General features: G+C 39.2%; 1 protein-coding gene across 1 annotated transcript; it reads left to right on the top strand.

Moving 5' to 3' along the window:
* The first annotated feature begins 3,406 nt into the window (after positions 1–3,406).
* Positions 3,407–13,828, top strand: klf5b (Kruppel like factor 5b). The gene is made up of 4 exons (XM_066686839.1): positions 3,407–3,632; positions 6,889–7,654; positions 8,170–8,229; positions 10,291–13,828. The coding sequence occupies exons 2-4, from the start codon at positions 6,889–6,891 to the stop codon at positions 10,467–10,469; spliced, it is 1,005 nt and encodes a 334-aa protein (XP_066542936.1). The 5' UTR covers positions 3,407–3,632; the 3' UTR covers positions 10,470–13,828.
* The last annotated feature ends 3,515 nt before the right edge of the window (positions 13,829–17,343 follow it).

The following is a 17,343-nucleotide window of genomic DNA, read 5'->3' as shown; positions in this document are numbered from 1 at the left end:
GTCTGCACTGCAATATTTTGAGCAAACTGTGCTCTTACCCTCTGCTAATTGAACCTTCACACTCTGCTCTTAATGGTGCAATGTTCAATTAATGAAGATTGGCCACCAGGCTGGTCCAATTTAGCCATGAAACCTCCCACACTAAAATGACAGGTGTTTCAGTTTCTTTGTCCAACCCCTGTATATATATATATATATATATATATATATATATATATATATATATATATATATATATGTAATAAGGCAAGACAAGGTAAAATCATAGATATACAGTGCACTTACAGTCCTGAGACTATGCCGGTGACAGGTAACAGTTCAGTACCATCATTATTTCTAATCCTGATTGAACTGAAGGGGTTAAAATTCTATTTTTCTCTCTCTAGAACAACTATCTGTCTGCTTTTTAAACATTTCAAACACTGAGACAATATGAGCAAATGTTAAATATGCCTGTATTTAAACCTGAAAAACAAGTGTTCTAATGTTTTGTGCATATATGCAGATGCTCGGTTCTTAAAGCCTTGAGTTAAGATACTATCCAGTACCCATCAAATGATTGGGAGTGTTTCCTTTGTTTTGGGCCAATTTCCACATATTGTGAATGTACTGTACCAGACAGAAGTTTGCACATCTTTCCATTCAATGGTTTTTCTTTGTTTTTGCTATTTTGTAGTAATTAAAAAAGATTATGTTTTATATTTTAGATTCTTCAAAGTTGCCACCTTTTGCTTTGATGACAGCTTTGCACACTCTTGGCATTCTCTCACTCAGCTTCATGAAGTCGTCACCTGGAATGGATTTCACTGGACAGCTGTGGCCTCGTCAAGAGTTAATTTGTAGAACTGCTCACCTTCTTAATGTGTTTGAGACCATAACTTGGGTTATGCAGAGGTAGGGGCTGGTACACAGTTCTATACAGTGAATAGACCTATTCCACCAATGACTAATGAGTGCTGTACATGGAATCAAAGCAACATACAAAAAATATAATTGGTATGCATCATACTACAATTGCGTACCTAACTAAAGTTTATAGAGGGTGTAACTTTAATAAGCTCCCTCTCAACCTTTGTGCCACCCTAGTGACCTGTTGGATATCCTTTTTGTATGTAGAGTGAATCACTGGCAATTAAAGTAGAACACTAAAGATATAGTTATCAAATCAAATGTGCAATTATTTATCATTGTACCATGAAATGTGTCTCCCACATTTAACCCATTTGTGCCACTGAACACACCCACCCCAGTGCATCTGTGGCAGTGAACACACAACCAGAGCAGCAGCCAGCCATCCCCAGCACCTGGGGAGCACCTTAGCCATAGACTGAGGGACAAGGACAGAGCTGTTCCTTTACTCTGGACATGGAAATCAAACCAGTGGCCTTCCAGTCCTAAGCCCTCTTCTCTAACCATTAAACCATGGCTGCCCCATGTATTTCGCCTAACTGAAGGGGTTTAAGTTGGCACTGGGGCGGTACACAGTAATTTAGTTAGGGAACATAATTAGTGAAAGTAAAATAAAATAATAGGGGCGGCACGGTGGTGCAGCAACTAGTGTCGCAGTCACACAGCTCCATGGACCTGGGTTCGATTCCCACTCCGGGGGACTGTCTGTGAGGAGTTGGTGTGTTCTCCCTGTGTCCGCGTGGGTTTCCTCTGGGTGCTCCGGTTTCCTCCCACAGTCCAAAAAAACACACGTTGCAGATGGATTGGTGTGATGTGTGTGTGTGTTGCCCTGTTGAAGGACTGGCGCCCCTTTCATGTGTATTTTTGGGTGTATTCCTGCCTTGTGCCCAATGATTTCACATATGCTCTACCCACTGCGACCCTGAATTGGATAAGCGGTTACAGATAATGAATGAATGAATGATCAAGCTGAAAGGCTGTCGTTTAAAGTATTGCATCTTGAGGATCATGCACCATCGAGGGTCCATTTACAGTGATTTTAAGCTGGGATTGGGTTAAAATATACCTTTACAGCACCCTTTTAATCTGTCAGTAAAATCCGGATGAACCAAAGAAAAGTAACATACAAACTTTTTAAAAGTATTTTTAGAACTTAAAGTGTACGTTGTGTCCACATTGTATCAACACCATTAGAGTCAGAAGTAAAGAAGGTTGTGCTGATCAACATTTTATTGACATTTACGTGAATAGAATGCAGTCTCAGAAAAACTGTCACCATTTTGCTCTAAATGTGGTTGTCTTTCATTGCATTGTGAAAAAAAAAAAGTTTTGTAAATCAAAGCACATTTCACTGCTGTTGTTGTCACTTTAAGGTCTATGTGCTGTTCCTTTAATTCAGGAACATAAATGTATCATAGTCACATTTTAATTGTAGAATCTACACCGTGTTGATTTATTGATTTCATACATCCTGTTTTGTTTAAATATTCTATTTGAAAAGTCTCATGAGAAATGATCTTCAGGACAAGAGGATGTCACTTACTTTAGGGTGCATTGTTGGACTTTAAGACCATTGTTGTCCCTTTGAAGGTACACTTCTGTGTACACTACAACTTAAAAAAATAACTATAAAAACAATTGTGTTTCTTTAAGGTACCAGCTCAGTGACAAATGACCCTGAAAGGTACAGTTGGGTTTTTACTGTATGTAAGGAATCAAACACATTTTTAATATCTGCAGTGATTAACAGGGGTGCTTTCTAACTTGAATAGAGCCCAGATATGTGAGATGAAAACCATGCAGCCGTAACAGGTTTAACAGGTTCCAAATTTCTAGGATGTCATGTTCTCAAAATTTAAAAATGACTGTTTCATACTAAGACACTATGTATATACAAACGTATCATTAGGGAGTTTGTCCCACATTTCAACTACAATAAGACCCTCTCCTATTTTGGGAAGGCTTAGTAAGATAGTGCTGTTGGATTTGGTGAGGAACACCACCTCACTCGTACCTAGAAAGCGCAATGTTTGCTAGAACTGTCCAAATGTTGGCAGACACCAACCCATCCAGCATTTCTTCTGAAGTCAATGTTATGATCGGATGGTTGATCCTGGATCCCAGACTCATAGAAGTTCCCCCAGCCCAGTGCTGCCCCTCAAGTCGACCCTTGGCATTGGACATGAACATTTATAGGCTCACGTGCGCCTGCAGTGGCTTTTCTACGCTGTAAAAGCTTGTGTTTGAGTTCTTTCCTCAATTAGAAAATGTTGTTTTTTTCTCAATAAATAGAGAAGCTATCGGAAAAAAACAAGAGAGGGTATAATCATCATCATCTTCATCACCATCTTCAACAACATCATCATCGTCATTATCAGCTTCGCACGCGCTCGGCCCCGCCCCATCTTCAGGCGTTGAAATGAGGCGGTTGCGTAATTTGTCATGTCAAAGGCGACATGACAGCTAGCCTAGCCTAGCCCTCGCGCATTCAGCACCGCAACGCTGAGCCCAGAGCAGTGAGGAGTCGCGCGCTAGGTCCTGCCCACGAGCCGGGCTGCGTTTTCAGGCTTTTTTTTAACTCGCCGTGGAGAGGAGAAGTCCGGCGTGTGGTCAAGCCCTGACCACAGAACCTTGTCCCTGTGGCCGAGGAGACGTTTGCGAAGCCTCCAGCGAAGGAGAGGAGTGGATTGAATGCAGCTCCATCCAAGCAGAGGCAGACTGTGGTAGGGGAATGTTATGGGATTGCTTTTTGCTGTTTGTTGATACTGAAAGTGTGCGTTATTGATTTCTATGTTGATGCTCGTAGTCTGATAACAGCAAGGTACATATCCTAAATTGCGGGAGGGGGGCTTTAATAGCCTGAATATAGACCCCCCCCCCCCCCTCTCTCTCTCTCTCAGAGGAGACGTTATTGTGGTCGTTTGGTTATTTTTAATCATCAGTGTCGAGAACCAGGTGGAGCGGTGGTCATTTTAGAGAAATAAAAGCCCCACTCCCTCGCAGTAAACGGGGCAGTTCTGAGGGTCTGAGGGGAGAACGCGAACTCGCCACTTAGCACTGACCTTAATCTGAAAACTCGCAGCAGCTGGAAGAGCTAAATTCAGACGAAGATTTTTTAGAGGTTTGTGTTGGGCAAAGAAGCAGCGTCCTGAGGTTTTACATCCCGCAACACACAGCTCCCATCGACCACCTAGTGTCCAGATGCACAGGTCGTTCTGTAAGGATAGGGAAGACCAAAAAAAATAAAAAATAAAATGTTCCAGATGATTGAAATGGAATGGATGTAGCTATATATACTTGAGTATTTCAATTAATACACTATTTGAGGACAACCCCCAGCGAGTGAATTCAGCTATTTTAAGGGTCACCCATTATTCACCACAGCTATAATCTACTTAAACAAGCATGATATGAAATGAAATGGGACACTAGAGCGAGCTCACATGAGCCTAAGGTCACCATGCCCAGCGCCAAGTGTGAGCTAGAGGTAGATGTGGATCTGGGTTTTAGGAGTGACGCACCAGCCAATAACTTTGGGATGAGTTAGGCTAGTTTTTGTGATTTCTGGCTGAGTGTCATCAAATCCTCACCACAGTGTTACAACAAGTCATCTAAATCCTTCCCAGAAGAGTAGACGCTTTCATTGCAACATGCACTGCAAAGGATAGACCAGGCCAGTATTAATGCCCTTGATTTCTGGAGAAATATTAGACGAGCAGGTGTCGACTCACTTTTGGCTGTATATCGTAGGTCAGAACAGCTTCACACACTCCCTCCAAATGGAGACCATCAAATCAAAATCTGTTTGGGAGATACACACATTGTATTAAAGTGCTAATGTTATAGACATTATACTTAAACAAAAAGAATGCCAGAGGCAAAATGTATAGCTTTGGTCAGGAGCTAAGGATTGAAGTATATACACATCTACAGTGAGGTCTAGGATTTTATTTGTTATTTAAAGGTGGTAAAAATAATTAAGTGATCAGCAGACCATTTGAATATTCAAAATTTGGCACTGTTTCATGTTCATTAGATTTAAGTAAATTTGCAATATAGAGCACGGTCAGGTCATTTTTGTTTGTGTCATCTCTGCCAGTGACACTTCAAACTGTTTCAGGTGGTTTTGATCTCCTCACCACAGCCATTTGCATATATTCCATTCAGTTTGAAAGTACACTTCATTAACACAAGCAAAGGACACACCAGATCCTGAATATTTTTTGAAAGATTCTGTGCTATTCTGATTATTTATTGACATCAGCGTGTTGTATCAATTATCTACTTCCAGAGATACCATTTGAGTAACATGTACACAATTTTAAATTATATATCTGGATGAAGACTTAATTTAATGCAAGCTTTTGATGTTAAGAAATAAGTGTATTCATAGTGCAATTTTTGTGTGTACTCACACAAAAATTTTGAGTTTGGTGTGTTCTCTCTGTGTCCGCGTGGGTTTCCTCCGGGTGCTCCGGTTTCCTCCCACAGTCCAAACACACGTTGGTAGGTGGATTGGTGACTGAAAATTGTCCGTAGGTGTGAGTGAGTTAGTGAATGTGTGAGTGTGTGTCACCCTGTGATGGAAGGGCCCCCCTCCAGGGTGTGCTCCTGCCTTGTGCCCAGTGATTCCGGGTAGGCTCCGGACCCAACACGACCCTGAACTGGATAAGCAGTTACAGCCAATGAATGAATGAACAATTAGGGAATGCAGCTTTACATACAGTTTTCATTTTGAAAACATTGTTCAGTACACTATAGTCTACACAAAAGTGTCATAACCATTTTCAAAAACTATATAATTGAAAGTAGACTACACACTGTATCATTTCTAATAGACTGTAAACAATCCATACAACTAGCTTATGTTGAATGACTTGTATATGTGGTTTCTGAAAAACCAATGCATTAACATATATCCACACATTCTTATGTTATGAGCAAGGTAGCATTGATCTGCTTGTCCAGTTACCAGAGACCCAGCCCCGCCTCCAGACACTGAGAAACTCTTGAAACTCAGAAACTTGAATGGTGGGAATGTCTGGTGAGGGGAAACTCCAATCTGGAGGAACAGGGTGGTCTTGAAAGGCAGGGAGGAAATTCCTTGCACTGGACGGATCTCAGATGCCCTATCCAGAGACACTACAGAAAATTTGCCAGAGGTGGTATATGAACAACATTTGCTTAGTTGGTAGAGCATTCATTCCCAGTGGCGAGCAAGTAAGGTTCACCTTTGGCAAATTGATCATTTGGAGATTGCATATTTGTGTTGCTTTGTGTGTGAGGTGTTCCCTCGCTTAAGGGCAAGGCTGCGCTGTTCCTCAAGGTTGGTGTTTCCCCTTGCCAGATCTTTCCTCCTTTCGAGTTTAAGGGGTTCCTTCTCCTCCTCCTCCGCCGGCTGCTTGTGGTTGTGCAAGCAGACCAGTCGTCCTCCCATGACTCCGCCCATTCATTCTGAAGTTATTAAGTGTTTTTCATTCACGACAGCATTTTATGGACAGTACTGGTCAGGAACTCACACCAACAACAAAAGTGTACATATATTTAAATATAATTTCAATACAAGGGAAGACATATAATTCTGAAGTATAATAAATAGGTTAGATATCTTTGCTGTACAAAGAAAAACATGATTCTGTGACCCTGAAAAGGATGAAAAATTACAGAAAATAAATTAATGAATGAAAAATTGTACTATTACATTTATACGTACTTATACAGAGCCACATAGCATTTTAGAGAGGTCACAGCTGTAAGCTATACTGTAGCATTCTGTGTCTCGCTTAAGGACTCTCATTCATCTCATGTTCCTGCCTAAGCTGGGCATTAAACCCCAGTCTGCAGTGTTGCCAGAAGTGATGTTATCCTGCCACTTTAGAGTCTTAGTGGTTATGCTTTAGTCTTGGCAGAGGCATTGTAACATGTTTGCAACAGGTTTATAACATGTTTATAACATGTTTTATATTTTTTTGTCTCCAGATGGACAAATATCTGCAGCCTCAGTTTCCACCAGGCTCAGAGCATAAGTTCAATCAGGACAATTTCCTGACGATGGAGCAGGCTTCTCCCTACAGCATCAACATGAATGTCTTCCTGCCGGATGTCACTTACCTCCGAACTGGACTCTGCCGACCCGTGAGGGCCCCACAAATGAAGCCTGAACCCCTGCAGTCTCTCAGCTACCCAAGCTGCCAAAATACGCCATCTTCCGATTACCCACAGTTCTACAATACAGCCCACGGAACAGGCAGCAACACTTACATCAAACAAGAGACGCCGCCGATTGACTTTCAAGACGTTCCTTTATTTCAGCTTTTAAATTCAGACCTGGATCCGCAGGTGTCTGGCACTCACTCCTTTATGGAGCCTCACAGTGGCATGTGCTCATACAACAACATGCACTCATCCAACAATCAGATTTCAGGAACCCCCATGTGTGAGCTGGGCAGGAATGGGCCTTCGTCCTCTGGCCACTTCGGTCAGCATCAGCAGCAGAAAGCAGCATACCTTCCACCATCCCCTCCCAACTCAGAACCTGGAAGCCCAGACAGGAGAAAAGAACTCATACAAAACCTGTCGCCGCCACCCTCCTACGCTGCCAGCATGGCGTCTAAAATGACAGGGCCAGCCCTAGGCCCTGGGTCAGCAGCTATGGGCGTACAGACAGAAGCAGTGCCTGCCAGGTACAATCGCAGGAACAATCCTGATCTTGACAAGAGGAGGATACATCACTGCGATGTCCCAGGTGAGCCTCAACACAAACTTACAAGGAGAAAGTGTTTTCACTTTCAAGCACTGTCACCCCAAGCCCTAGAACTGTATCTGTGGCTTTGGACAGCAGACAGTCTCTCTCAGAGGTTTTCTAAGAGAAATATTTAACTTTAAATGCTAGATTTACACTAATACATAGTAATTATATAGTAATCCTAATTATTAGTGGCATGAGTACGAATTTTAAAGCAACTCAATAAAAAATAAACATAGGATTCAAAGTATCTGGATTTAGAGGTATGTACGTAACAGGTGTTGTAGTGTGACTTGGCATAACACCTGTGTATCTTCCTCAGCGGCATGACTAACTGTTCTGCAGAAGAAAGAGAATGGAGCTATTATCTTTAATATTAGAGCTTTGCCCTTTTTATAAGACATAATCATTCAGGGTTTGAGCTGGGCAAACATGTCAGAGCTAGCCAGGGCTTGGTAATTAAAGTTACGCAACAACATCTGCTCACTGACATTTATTGCATTCTTTTGCATCAGGGTGTAAGAAAGTCTACACCAAGTCCTCCCACCTGAAGGCACATCTACGCACCCATACAGGTAAGGCTTTTTCATCAAGAACGTCAGGAAAGTACTCTTCTGACTGGCCGTTCTCTTATTTTGGAGCTGCCTTATGTTGCCAGGCAGAAGTATGCTGCAGGCATGTGCTCGCATTCTAAAAGGTGTCCTGTGTTACACGTCCTTTTGATTGGCTGCAAAAAAAGCCCTTTAAAATTATAACTGATGAGAAGCCCATCACTGGCACTTACTGCCATGATACGTCCATTAGTGCCATCTTTTTCTGACAGAGGTTGGTTTTCTAGAACTTGTCCTTATCATGCTCTTAGACTTCTAGCAGCAGTCATTCATATATTTTTAGAGTTCTAAATATATTTCTAGTCATTGGTTTTCATTAGTTAACGTATGTGGGCCTTTACTCTTATTTTGTTCTAATTTTATATTCAGTATTGTAAATTCACAAGTCTTCATTCATACCGCTGTTGTGTTATGGTTGAGTGCTTGAGTCTTGGTTCTTATCAAGTTCAGAAAGTTTCTCATGTTTTAGGCAATGTTTCCTTGCCACTGTTGCCTCGCACTTATACAAAATCTAGTGCTTGCGCTACTTAAAAAATGAAGGCAAGATTTTGCATCAGATTGTTATGTACAGTACTGTGCAAACATTTTTTACATATTTATCTGAGAAGTTTATTTGCTAAAAACAAACAAACAAACAAACAAACAAAAAATAACACCCATCATTAGAATAAAACCAAATAACATTACTCCAGTAAGTGTGATGTTCTGTGTGTGAATATGTTGGTTTAAATCTCTCTTCGTGATAGTCCATATTATTTGAGGTTAGATTATCATCCAATACCTAGTTTTACCTGTTAATAAAAATGATTTCAAATAATGTGTGCTGTTGATTTAACAATTTAACAAATTCATGCAATAAAGGAGAATCTGACCAAAACATTGTTCTTCAAACTCACGCACACCTACTTCTTTAATAAAAAAAAAAATTAATTATTGTATATTTCTTATTATATATAATTTCATACACATATAGTTTAAATATATATACATAATTACCTTAGGTGCCTAAGACTTCTGCACAGTACTGTAGATCAAACAAGACTAGCCTTTATATAAACTACTTAATATATTTTTGCACAAAACATAGAAATTCAAATCCAAAATAAGAGTGCTACAATGTTTTTTTTTGTTGTTGTTGTTGTTGTTTTTTTTGAGCAATGCCATAGAAGAAACATTTTGGTTCCATAAAGAAACATTGTTTAATAATATTGTTATTAAAACATTGTTTAAATCTTTAAAAATAATAATTGTTAAAGAATCTTAAAACTGAGCAAAGGTTTTTAAAACTTTTGAAATAAACAAATTTGGTTCTATAATTGGTTCTTATATGACATCACTCAAAGAACCCTTTGTAGCAGCTTTATTTTTAAAAGTGTAGAGGCAACTTATATTTTCCCCACTTAAGTCCAGAAAAAAATTGGCCCAAACTCTGATGCACAAAAGCTCATGTTAATTTCATCCATCCAATACACTACAGTGCCTTATCATATTATGGTATATTACCATAATGATATTATACCTTCAGGTGGCTCAGAAGAATCCATTTTAAGCCACCTCAAGCTGAATTTTCTCATTAGCAGTAACTGTAGGAATCCTCAGTCAGAGCTCAGTGGCAGACGTTGGTTGGCTGTCCCCACACCTTGTTTCGTAGTTCCTGTGGCTCTGCTTACTTCAAAATAGTGAAATGTGAGAACCTAAAAATCTTGGTTGGGATTACAACAAAACATCTTGTTAAGGGACAAGTCTTAGGTCATGAACAAAAACAGATTAACTCCCCATCATGGTATATTTTTGTACCAGTGCAAATATATGTTTTGTTGTTACTATCACAGATTAAATTATGCTATATTTACATCTGCTCAGATTAATGATTTTTCAGTGTGGATTTATAAAATAGTAAACTGCTCTGTGACAATGCTACTGAATGTAAATAAAAAATTTCCCTGAATTGAGCACAGATATTCAGTGCTGGAATGATGGCATCCCCCGTCCACTGTAACTGTATCAGCTGGTGTTTTATTTCAGGAGAGAAGCCGTACAAATGCTCCTGGGAGGGTTGTGATTGGCGCTTTGCCCGTTCCGATGAGCTGACCCGCCACTTCAGGAAGCACACGGGGGCTAAGCCCTTCCAGTGTGCCGTGTGCAGCCGGAGCTTCTCCAGATCTGACCACCTGGCCCTGCACATGAAGAGACACCAGACTTAGAACTGCTCCCACTGGCCGGCCGGTAAATACCCCGAGCTGCCTCCCTGATCCTGCTGGTAGATGTCGGTGTGTTGGTCACGCTTCACTTTCGGCAATTCATGAGGTGCATCGGAGTGAACTGGGTTGGAACTAGGCCTTTAACCACCCCACCCCACCACCCCCTCAAAGGGACACAACGAAACACCTAAACGATGCCAACGTAGCTGAGAGTTATGTCATCAGCTGTTTCTTTATTTATCGTGTTCATGATGGAAGTACTTTCAACGTGCCTTTTCCATTGTTATTGAATGAGAAGCCACCACAAATGCCCTCCAGTCCATGGCACCTTATTGTAAAAAAACAAAAAAAGGTTCTTATTTACATGTGTTTGATGTTCTGAATTTAGCGCTGGAGCTATGACATTAGCTAACAAACACCAGAGGTCAGTTACCACCAAACTCTTTTTAGTAACTACATCCCGAATACACCCAAACCCTTCATGATGTTTGCGTAGTTTTGTCAGTGTTGTTGAGGAGGTAATATATGTTTATAAAAATGAATAATATTTAAAGGGCATGTCTTCAATTGTCAGGAACTGCAGTTCTCTCTGCTTTGTTTACGTTGTTGAGGGAAATGTTTATTTTTGTTTTGTTTTTTGTTTTTTTTGTACTTGGCTGAAGTTTATCTTTTCTGTTTTATTCCCTGTATGAATTACAACAAACTTGCGTTGTTTACTTTTGTAGCACTTTCAGTAATGAAGTTAGCCATCTTCTGAATTTGGAGATATTTCCACATTAATTATACTGACACAACAAAAATAAGTCAATATTACCCACCTATTGAGCAGGAATAGATCAATATCTTTATTTTTTTTCTGATTTTCAATGCTTGGAATTCTCTCCATTGGTTAAAAATCAGAGAAAGCAAGAGACCCCATTTAGTGACACCAGGGCTTCATAAACACATTGGTCTGGTTTCAAGCAAAAAGAACGGAGAGCAGCAAATGGTAGGGAAACATCTTTGGAATTATATGAAAAGTATTTCTTGATTACACTCGTGAACTTCGCCTTTAACAGTGTAGCTGAATGCAGCAGTCAGCCACAAAGGCTTCATTTATAATGATTTGATTTGTTATTTGTTTTTTGTTTTGTTTTTTTATTAAATTGTATGTATTTATATATTGTTGTGTATGATGATGAAAACAAAACATTCAGGAGCCAGCTTATGCCATGCGCACACTACCCAACCTAAATGTTATACTCATCACAATATCTGGAGTCTTTCAGTGTATTTGCCTTCCACGTTACATGACTGATCGGCTACACAGGGTCACGAATTACAAGGCCTTTCACCGGGAGGAACCCCAGTGACGCTCTGGTGTCTCAAAATATATTTTGTCAAGGAAACTCACGTGAGACTTGTTGAGATACCATACACAAGACATTTTTTTTTCTTACAAAACACACAGAAACAGTTTGCAGTGAAAGCACAAGTAAAAAACTAAAAGTACTAGTATATGGATGAGAATCTGGATAGTCAAATGCGGGTAGCATTGTAGTTCTAGCTAGGCTTTCCCCTCACCCATGTCTGGTGTTCTCATTGGCTGTAATTGGTCTCCGCATTCACTGCTGTCACAAGACTTTTCACTCTAGTGGAGTTAGAGTCTAGATATCAAACCTGCTAGATATTTGATGGGTGTTTTAAGGCATCTGCGGTCACTCTGTGAGCTACATATTAACTGATCCAGCGCTGCGCAAAAACTACAATTTGCCTCCAACCTGAGGGTTTTGTCTGCAAAAACTCCAAAAACTGTCCAGTGATGGGAAAATCGGGTCTAAAGTGGTGTAGTGTGAATGTGCCGTTACACTGTGCGGGTGCTCTCCAATGCATTTAGTGCATTTCTCATCAAATACACTGCTTAAACATGAATGGTTTATGTCACAATTATTTTAGGATCAAACATACTATGCATTTGATTGGGACCACAGTTGTTGTGTTGAAATCTGACTCCTCTGCAGAATCAGGCACATCGTCTTAACACCTGTTGCCTAAAAGGTCCCACCTGCAGCATTCAGCTACACTTTTCTTCTTCCTTTTTTCTAGTTCACCTTAGGTCATCATGTGTCCCGACATGTCTGTGCAGCATTTCTGAAGACCTGAGTTCTCTACAGGTTGACAGATTTTTTTGGAGGTGTATTTATGGAACACCTTGGTCTCAACTTGAATTTGACATATTTGACTAAAAGGCCATTCCCAAGATTTGTTCAATGTGTATGAAATATTGTTCCCCCTATGTGTATGTTGATGTGAATTTCTGCTGCCTAATTAGCTTAAAAACAGGTCTTAAAACCTATCCCTAACTCTAAGCCTGACCCTAACCCTAACCCTAAAACTTAACTCTGAGCCTAAGTGTGCACTCCAAAACATACGAAGAAGCAGGACTTTCTCCTGTGTAATGTTCTCCTGCAGCAGGTTTTTTTTTTTTTTTGGGTAAGGATAGGCTGCATGTAACTACTGAATTATAGTGTTTGTAGCCTCATAGCTCTAGCGCTAAATATTGGAAGCAAAATTTAATAAAAAACATTGCTCACTTCCTATGTCAAGGCCAACTGGAAAACTGGAAAAACTGGCATTAATCTAACTTTCGGATCTTACCACATATGTCCAAACTCTGAGGCCGGTTGTCTTCTGTTCTGAAAACCCCCTAGAGCACTTCACAAGAAATTCAAACTCCAATTCATACAGAATGTTAACAGCCATTTTTAAAAGAGCCAGTTGATTAAAAACTACAAATGAAGTATTGAAATCTCAAATATCAAAAGACCAAAGAAAGAAGTTGCCAATTTTGTCACTGTATTTGCAGAAGGTTTTAAACAGTTAATTTATATAGTTTTTTTTTTTTTTTATCTAAAGCACAATCCAGAAGTTAACAAAACTCTTTGTCACTTCAAATGGAAAGTCTCTAATGCTGCATTGCATCATAAAACACACACACACCCACACCCATAAATGCTGACTTGGTTGATGATCGTGGATGATTCAGTGTTTTGTTTGGAACACTGATAGCTTTAAGTGTAAATATGTTAATTGCTTTACCCCGTATTATTTATTTTTTGAGATGGGTGTTTTTTCTACTCTATAAAACAACTTCTCTATGCACACAGCAGCTGTGTATGGATCATGGGGAGTGATGGGTGTAATCATTAAAGAAAATCTTATCTCTCGGATCACTGCTGAACTACATGATTGCCTTTGGAGATGCAGATAAAGCTTGGGTTTTTAACTGTAACAGAGCTCATGGAGTGTTTTGTGTGCACTGTATGTGTGGTCTCATAAACTTTACTTTCCACTGAATTAATCAGGTGTTTTTGGCTTTCTTCCTCAGAGACATTCTAGAAAATCATTAACAGCAGGAATGCATAGGAGGCAAAGATTTGAAGGAGATGTGAGTTCAATGGCCTTAAAATGTAAAGCTCTGATTTCATTTTATTATTTACTTAATCAGTAGCAAATGTTGATGATCGGCATTTGGGGTTTTTAAGTGATTGAAATATTAAAACATGTTAGTATTAAATAATATACAATGCATGGACTTGCAATAATATGATAATTAAATATCACAGTGTGTGCGCGCGACCATGCTGAGGAACCTACAGTTGGACAAACATGGTCAAATCACGTTTTGTTGATTTTCCTAGTGAACAAAGACCTCAGCCAAAAGCTAATTGGCCTCACTCTCTCTGGGTGGTTTGGATGGTCTTAACTCCATATGTCTATGTAGGCCTATACTCCCTCTTGAATGAGTAAAACTGAAAAATAAGAAAAATGCACCCTATGAGGAGGTGTCTAAACATTTGCCAAGCAGTTTATATTATTTGTTCTTCTATTGCTTTAAAATGTATGGATGGGCTTAAAATCTCTCTACTGGTGAAGTGTTTCCAAAATGCGGTATTCAAAAGTTTGAATCTAATTGTTGTAATAGGTCTACTTTAATTTCCTAAGTAAAAAGATTTTCCACAGGGAACAAGCTTAAACATGGGAAATGATAATTGGAATTTTTGTGCTTTTCAGAAACTTTTTTTTTAATACATTTTACTTCCAGCAATTCAACAGTAACTGTGCAGTAATATGTGCAGAAGGGATGTATACAGAGAAAGAAAAAATTCTTAATTTGTAATAGAAGGAAATTCTTCATGGCAAGTTTTAATTATTTCTTATAATGCTTCATCCTTTTCTGGGACGCCTTGAGGTGATGCCAAGAATCATTGAGTGCCGGGCACAAACACACCCTACACTGTAAGAAATATCTGTAAAAAAAAAAAAAATAAAAATAAAAACATCTGTGGTTGCCAAAATTTCACATAACATATACGGTCAAAATGTATATGACATTACAGTATTGTTTTAGGAAATCGTAAATTTACATTCAAGAACTGTTTTATTCACAGTACTTTTCTGTTACAAAACATATACATTGTAAAAACCCCATAGTGTTTACATAAAAACCAAATAAACATTGTTTTGCCATAAAATTAACATGTAAATAGTATGACAAATGAGAGAATGGAGACCTGAGAAATTAGATCCTATATTCAGCCCTTAAAAGAAGTATTGCAGAAATGTGCAGCATCTGGGTGCAACACTCCAGCACTGGAACACAGGTTGATGGTGAACATTCATGACCAACACACATCTCGTCACACACTAAACATGCACAGAAACACAAACACACACACACACATGCAAATGCACAAAATAATCGCTCCAATGCAACCCAAAATCATAAAGACAGATGAAAAACAAAGAATCTCTGAAAATCACAGAAAATATGGAGCTGCAAGGCATGCTGGGAGCTCCCTAATGAGTCTCAGCTCCTCCCAGTCCTTGGACACTTGTACAGCTCATAATGGTTTTTGTATTTAACAGTGATAAAATTTATTTTACAAATATATAAATATTATGGAATATGTTCATTATACGCACAGTGGAAGTGTATTTAAATTGTATTTATGTTGAAATTATATATTTTTTATAGTAAAGACATGTGAAAATGAGTGTTTTGGCTGATAAAAAGTATTTACGGTATTTCACTGTTACTGAAATTGTATTCAATCTTTTTAGAGTTTACAGTCATTTACTGCCATGGTTTTATATTTTTTCACCATAAAATTTTGAGACATTTTTTTACAGTGTGTGTCCATTATCAAACATACCTTCACTCATGTGGACTATTTCACACAGCTAATCCACCTACCAGCATGTGTTTTTAGACTATATTGGGACACTGGAGCTGCTGGAGGAACCCCCCCCCCCCCACACACACACACACACACACTGGGAGAACATCTCCTCCTTGGTCTATTCATTGTGGAATTTTCACATAGTGCATGGAACAGTAGTTAATTTATTTATTTATTTATTTTTATTTAATTCCAAATCATGGTAATAATGATTAATAATAAATGGAAATATCTGTTTATTGTTTTGGTTAATGCATAAGCTTAAAATATATGGAATTTTACCTTGACAGTGCTGATATGTTGACTTCAAAACAACAAAAATTTGCTTTTGCCAAAACTTGTGCACAAGACTGTATGGAGCAAGCAAATCCTGTCTCTCTGAATCCAGAGCATTTGGAGAGGTGTGGTGCGATTAAAGAGTAACTGAATTAAACTGGTACATCTGGCGCTACTAGTCTTGAGTAATGTAGGCTTATTTTTACATGAGTAATTGGGTGTTGTTTTATGTGCAGCTGTGAGACTTTATATCTCTCCCAGGAGGTACACTATTTCCAGCTCAGTCTTCCAGTGAACAGTCTTGTGTGGACAGTCATACACTCGCTGTATTAGCTCTCATCATTCCGGGTTATGGTTTACAGCTTACCATTAAAATGAACCATTCATGGGAAGATCATGTGTTTCTCTGCTGTGTTTATCACAGTTTGCGAGCTATGGCTATGTCTTGTATGAAAAACAGATGGGTGAATGTGATGAGTCAGTACAAGCAGAAGAGCTCTGCGGTCACCCTCACCTCTGCGATTTGAGCTTTAAAAGATTCAAAGTGTAGTTTTTTTGTGTTTAGGTTTTCTGGAAATGTATTTCATCAGGACAGATTCTATACATTATGGAAACTTTCAGCTAAACTTTTTTTTAAAAAAACATTTTTCAAAATATTTACTAAATTATGGTGGATTATATGGTGGATTGTTATGCAAATGTCTCCCCAAAGTAGCCATTAGCAGCTTCACTCCCCACCCCAATCACAACGTTACAAACTTGGGAGAATAAATGTTTGCATGCCTGTGATGTCGCAAAATCCCATCTCTAATGGGAAGTGCAGGTTTTGGAAACCAGCTCTCGCTGGGGTGTTTTGTCAGCCACCAATCCAAGGAGAGCTTGAACCTCTCGAAAAAGTTGATTATCTTAGCTAAGTGGTACCTAGCAGTGGTAGTGAAATATAGGTTTATGTGTTCACTGGCTTATTAGGAGCCAGTACCTACAAAGGTAGTGGGTCCTATTCTGATAGAGGCCAACATGTTGTGTTTTCACATTTCAGTGCAGAAGTGACAGCTTGGAAAAAGAGGTCAGGGAGGGGTACAGTCTTCAATCTACACTATATCCAACGTAATCATATACACTGCACCTTTAAGAGGCTTGAACTGCTTCAGACGTTTGGTTTCTATCGCCGCCACTGTGATAACAGCTCTCTGGAAGTATTTCTCAACTGTGCTTCATATCAATCACTCGGAATTTGATTGTTTACATGTGAATAAATAAATTCAACTGAAATACTGAAAAAAAACTGTGGAATTCCCCCTTTAAAATATATAGAGAATTGGGTGCAGCTCCTTAGACCCTGTACCACAAAGATTCTTAATGCAGCAATAAAATCATGT

Source organism: Hoplias malabaricus, chromosome 12 (genome assembly GCF_029633855.1).
Source record: "Hoplias malabaricus isolate fHopMal1 chromosome 12, fHopMal1.hap1, whole genome shotgun sequence".
NCBI lineage: Eukaryota > Metazoa > Chordata > Actinopteri > Characiformes > Erythrinidae > Hoplias > Hoplias malabaricus.
This window is presented reverse-complemented; position numbering and strand designations above follow the sequence as displayed.

Excerpts from the sequence above, each read along its gene's own strand:
- klf5b (XM_066686839.1), top strand. The coding sequence starts at position 6,889 with ATGGACAAATATCTGCAGCCTCAGTTTCCACCAGGCTCAGAGCATAAG. Across the intron at positions 7,655-8,169 it reads ACATCACTGCGATGTCCCAG|GGTGTAAGAAAGTCTACACC; the intron begins GTGAGCCTCAAC and ends CTTTTGCATCAG. Across the intron at positions 8,230-10,290 it reads ACATCTACGCACCCATACAG|GAGAGAAGCCGTACAAATGC; the intron begins GTAAGGCTTTTT and ends GTTTTATTTCAG.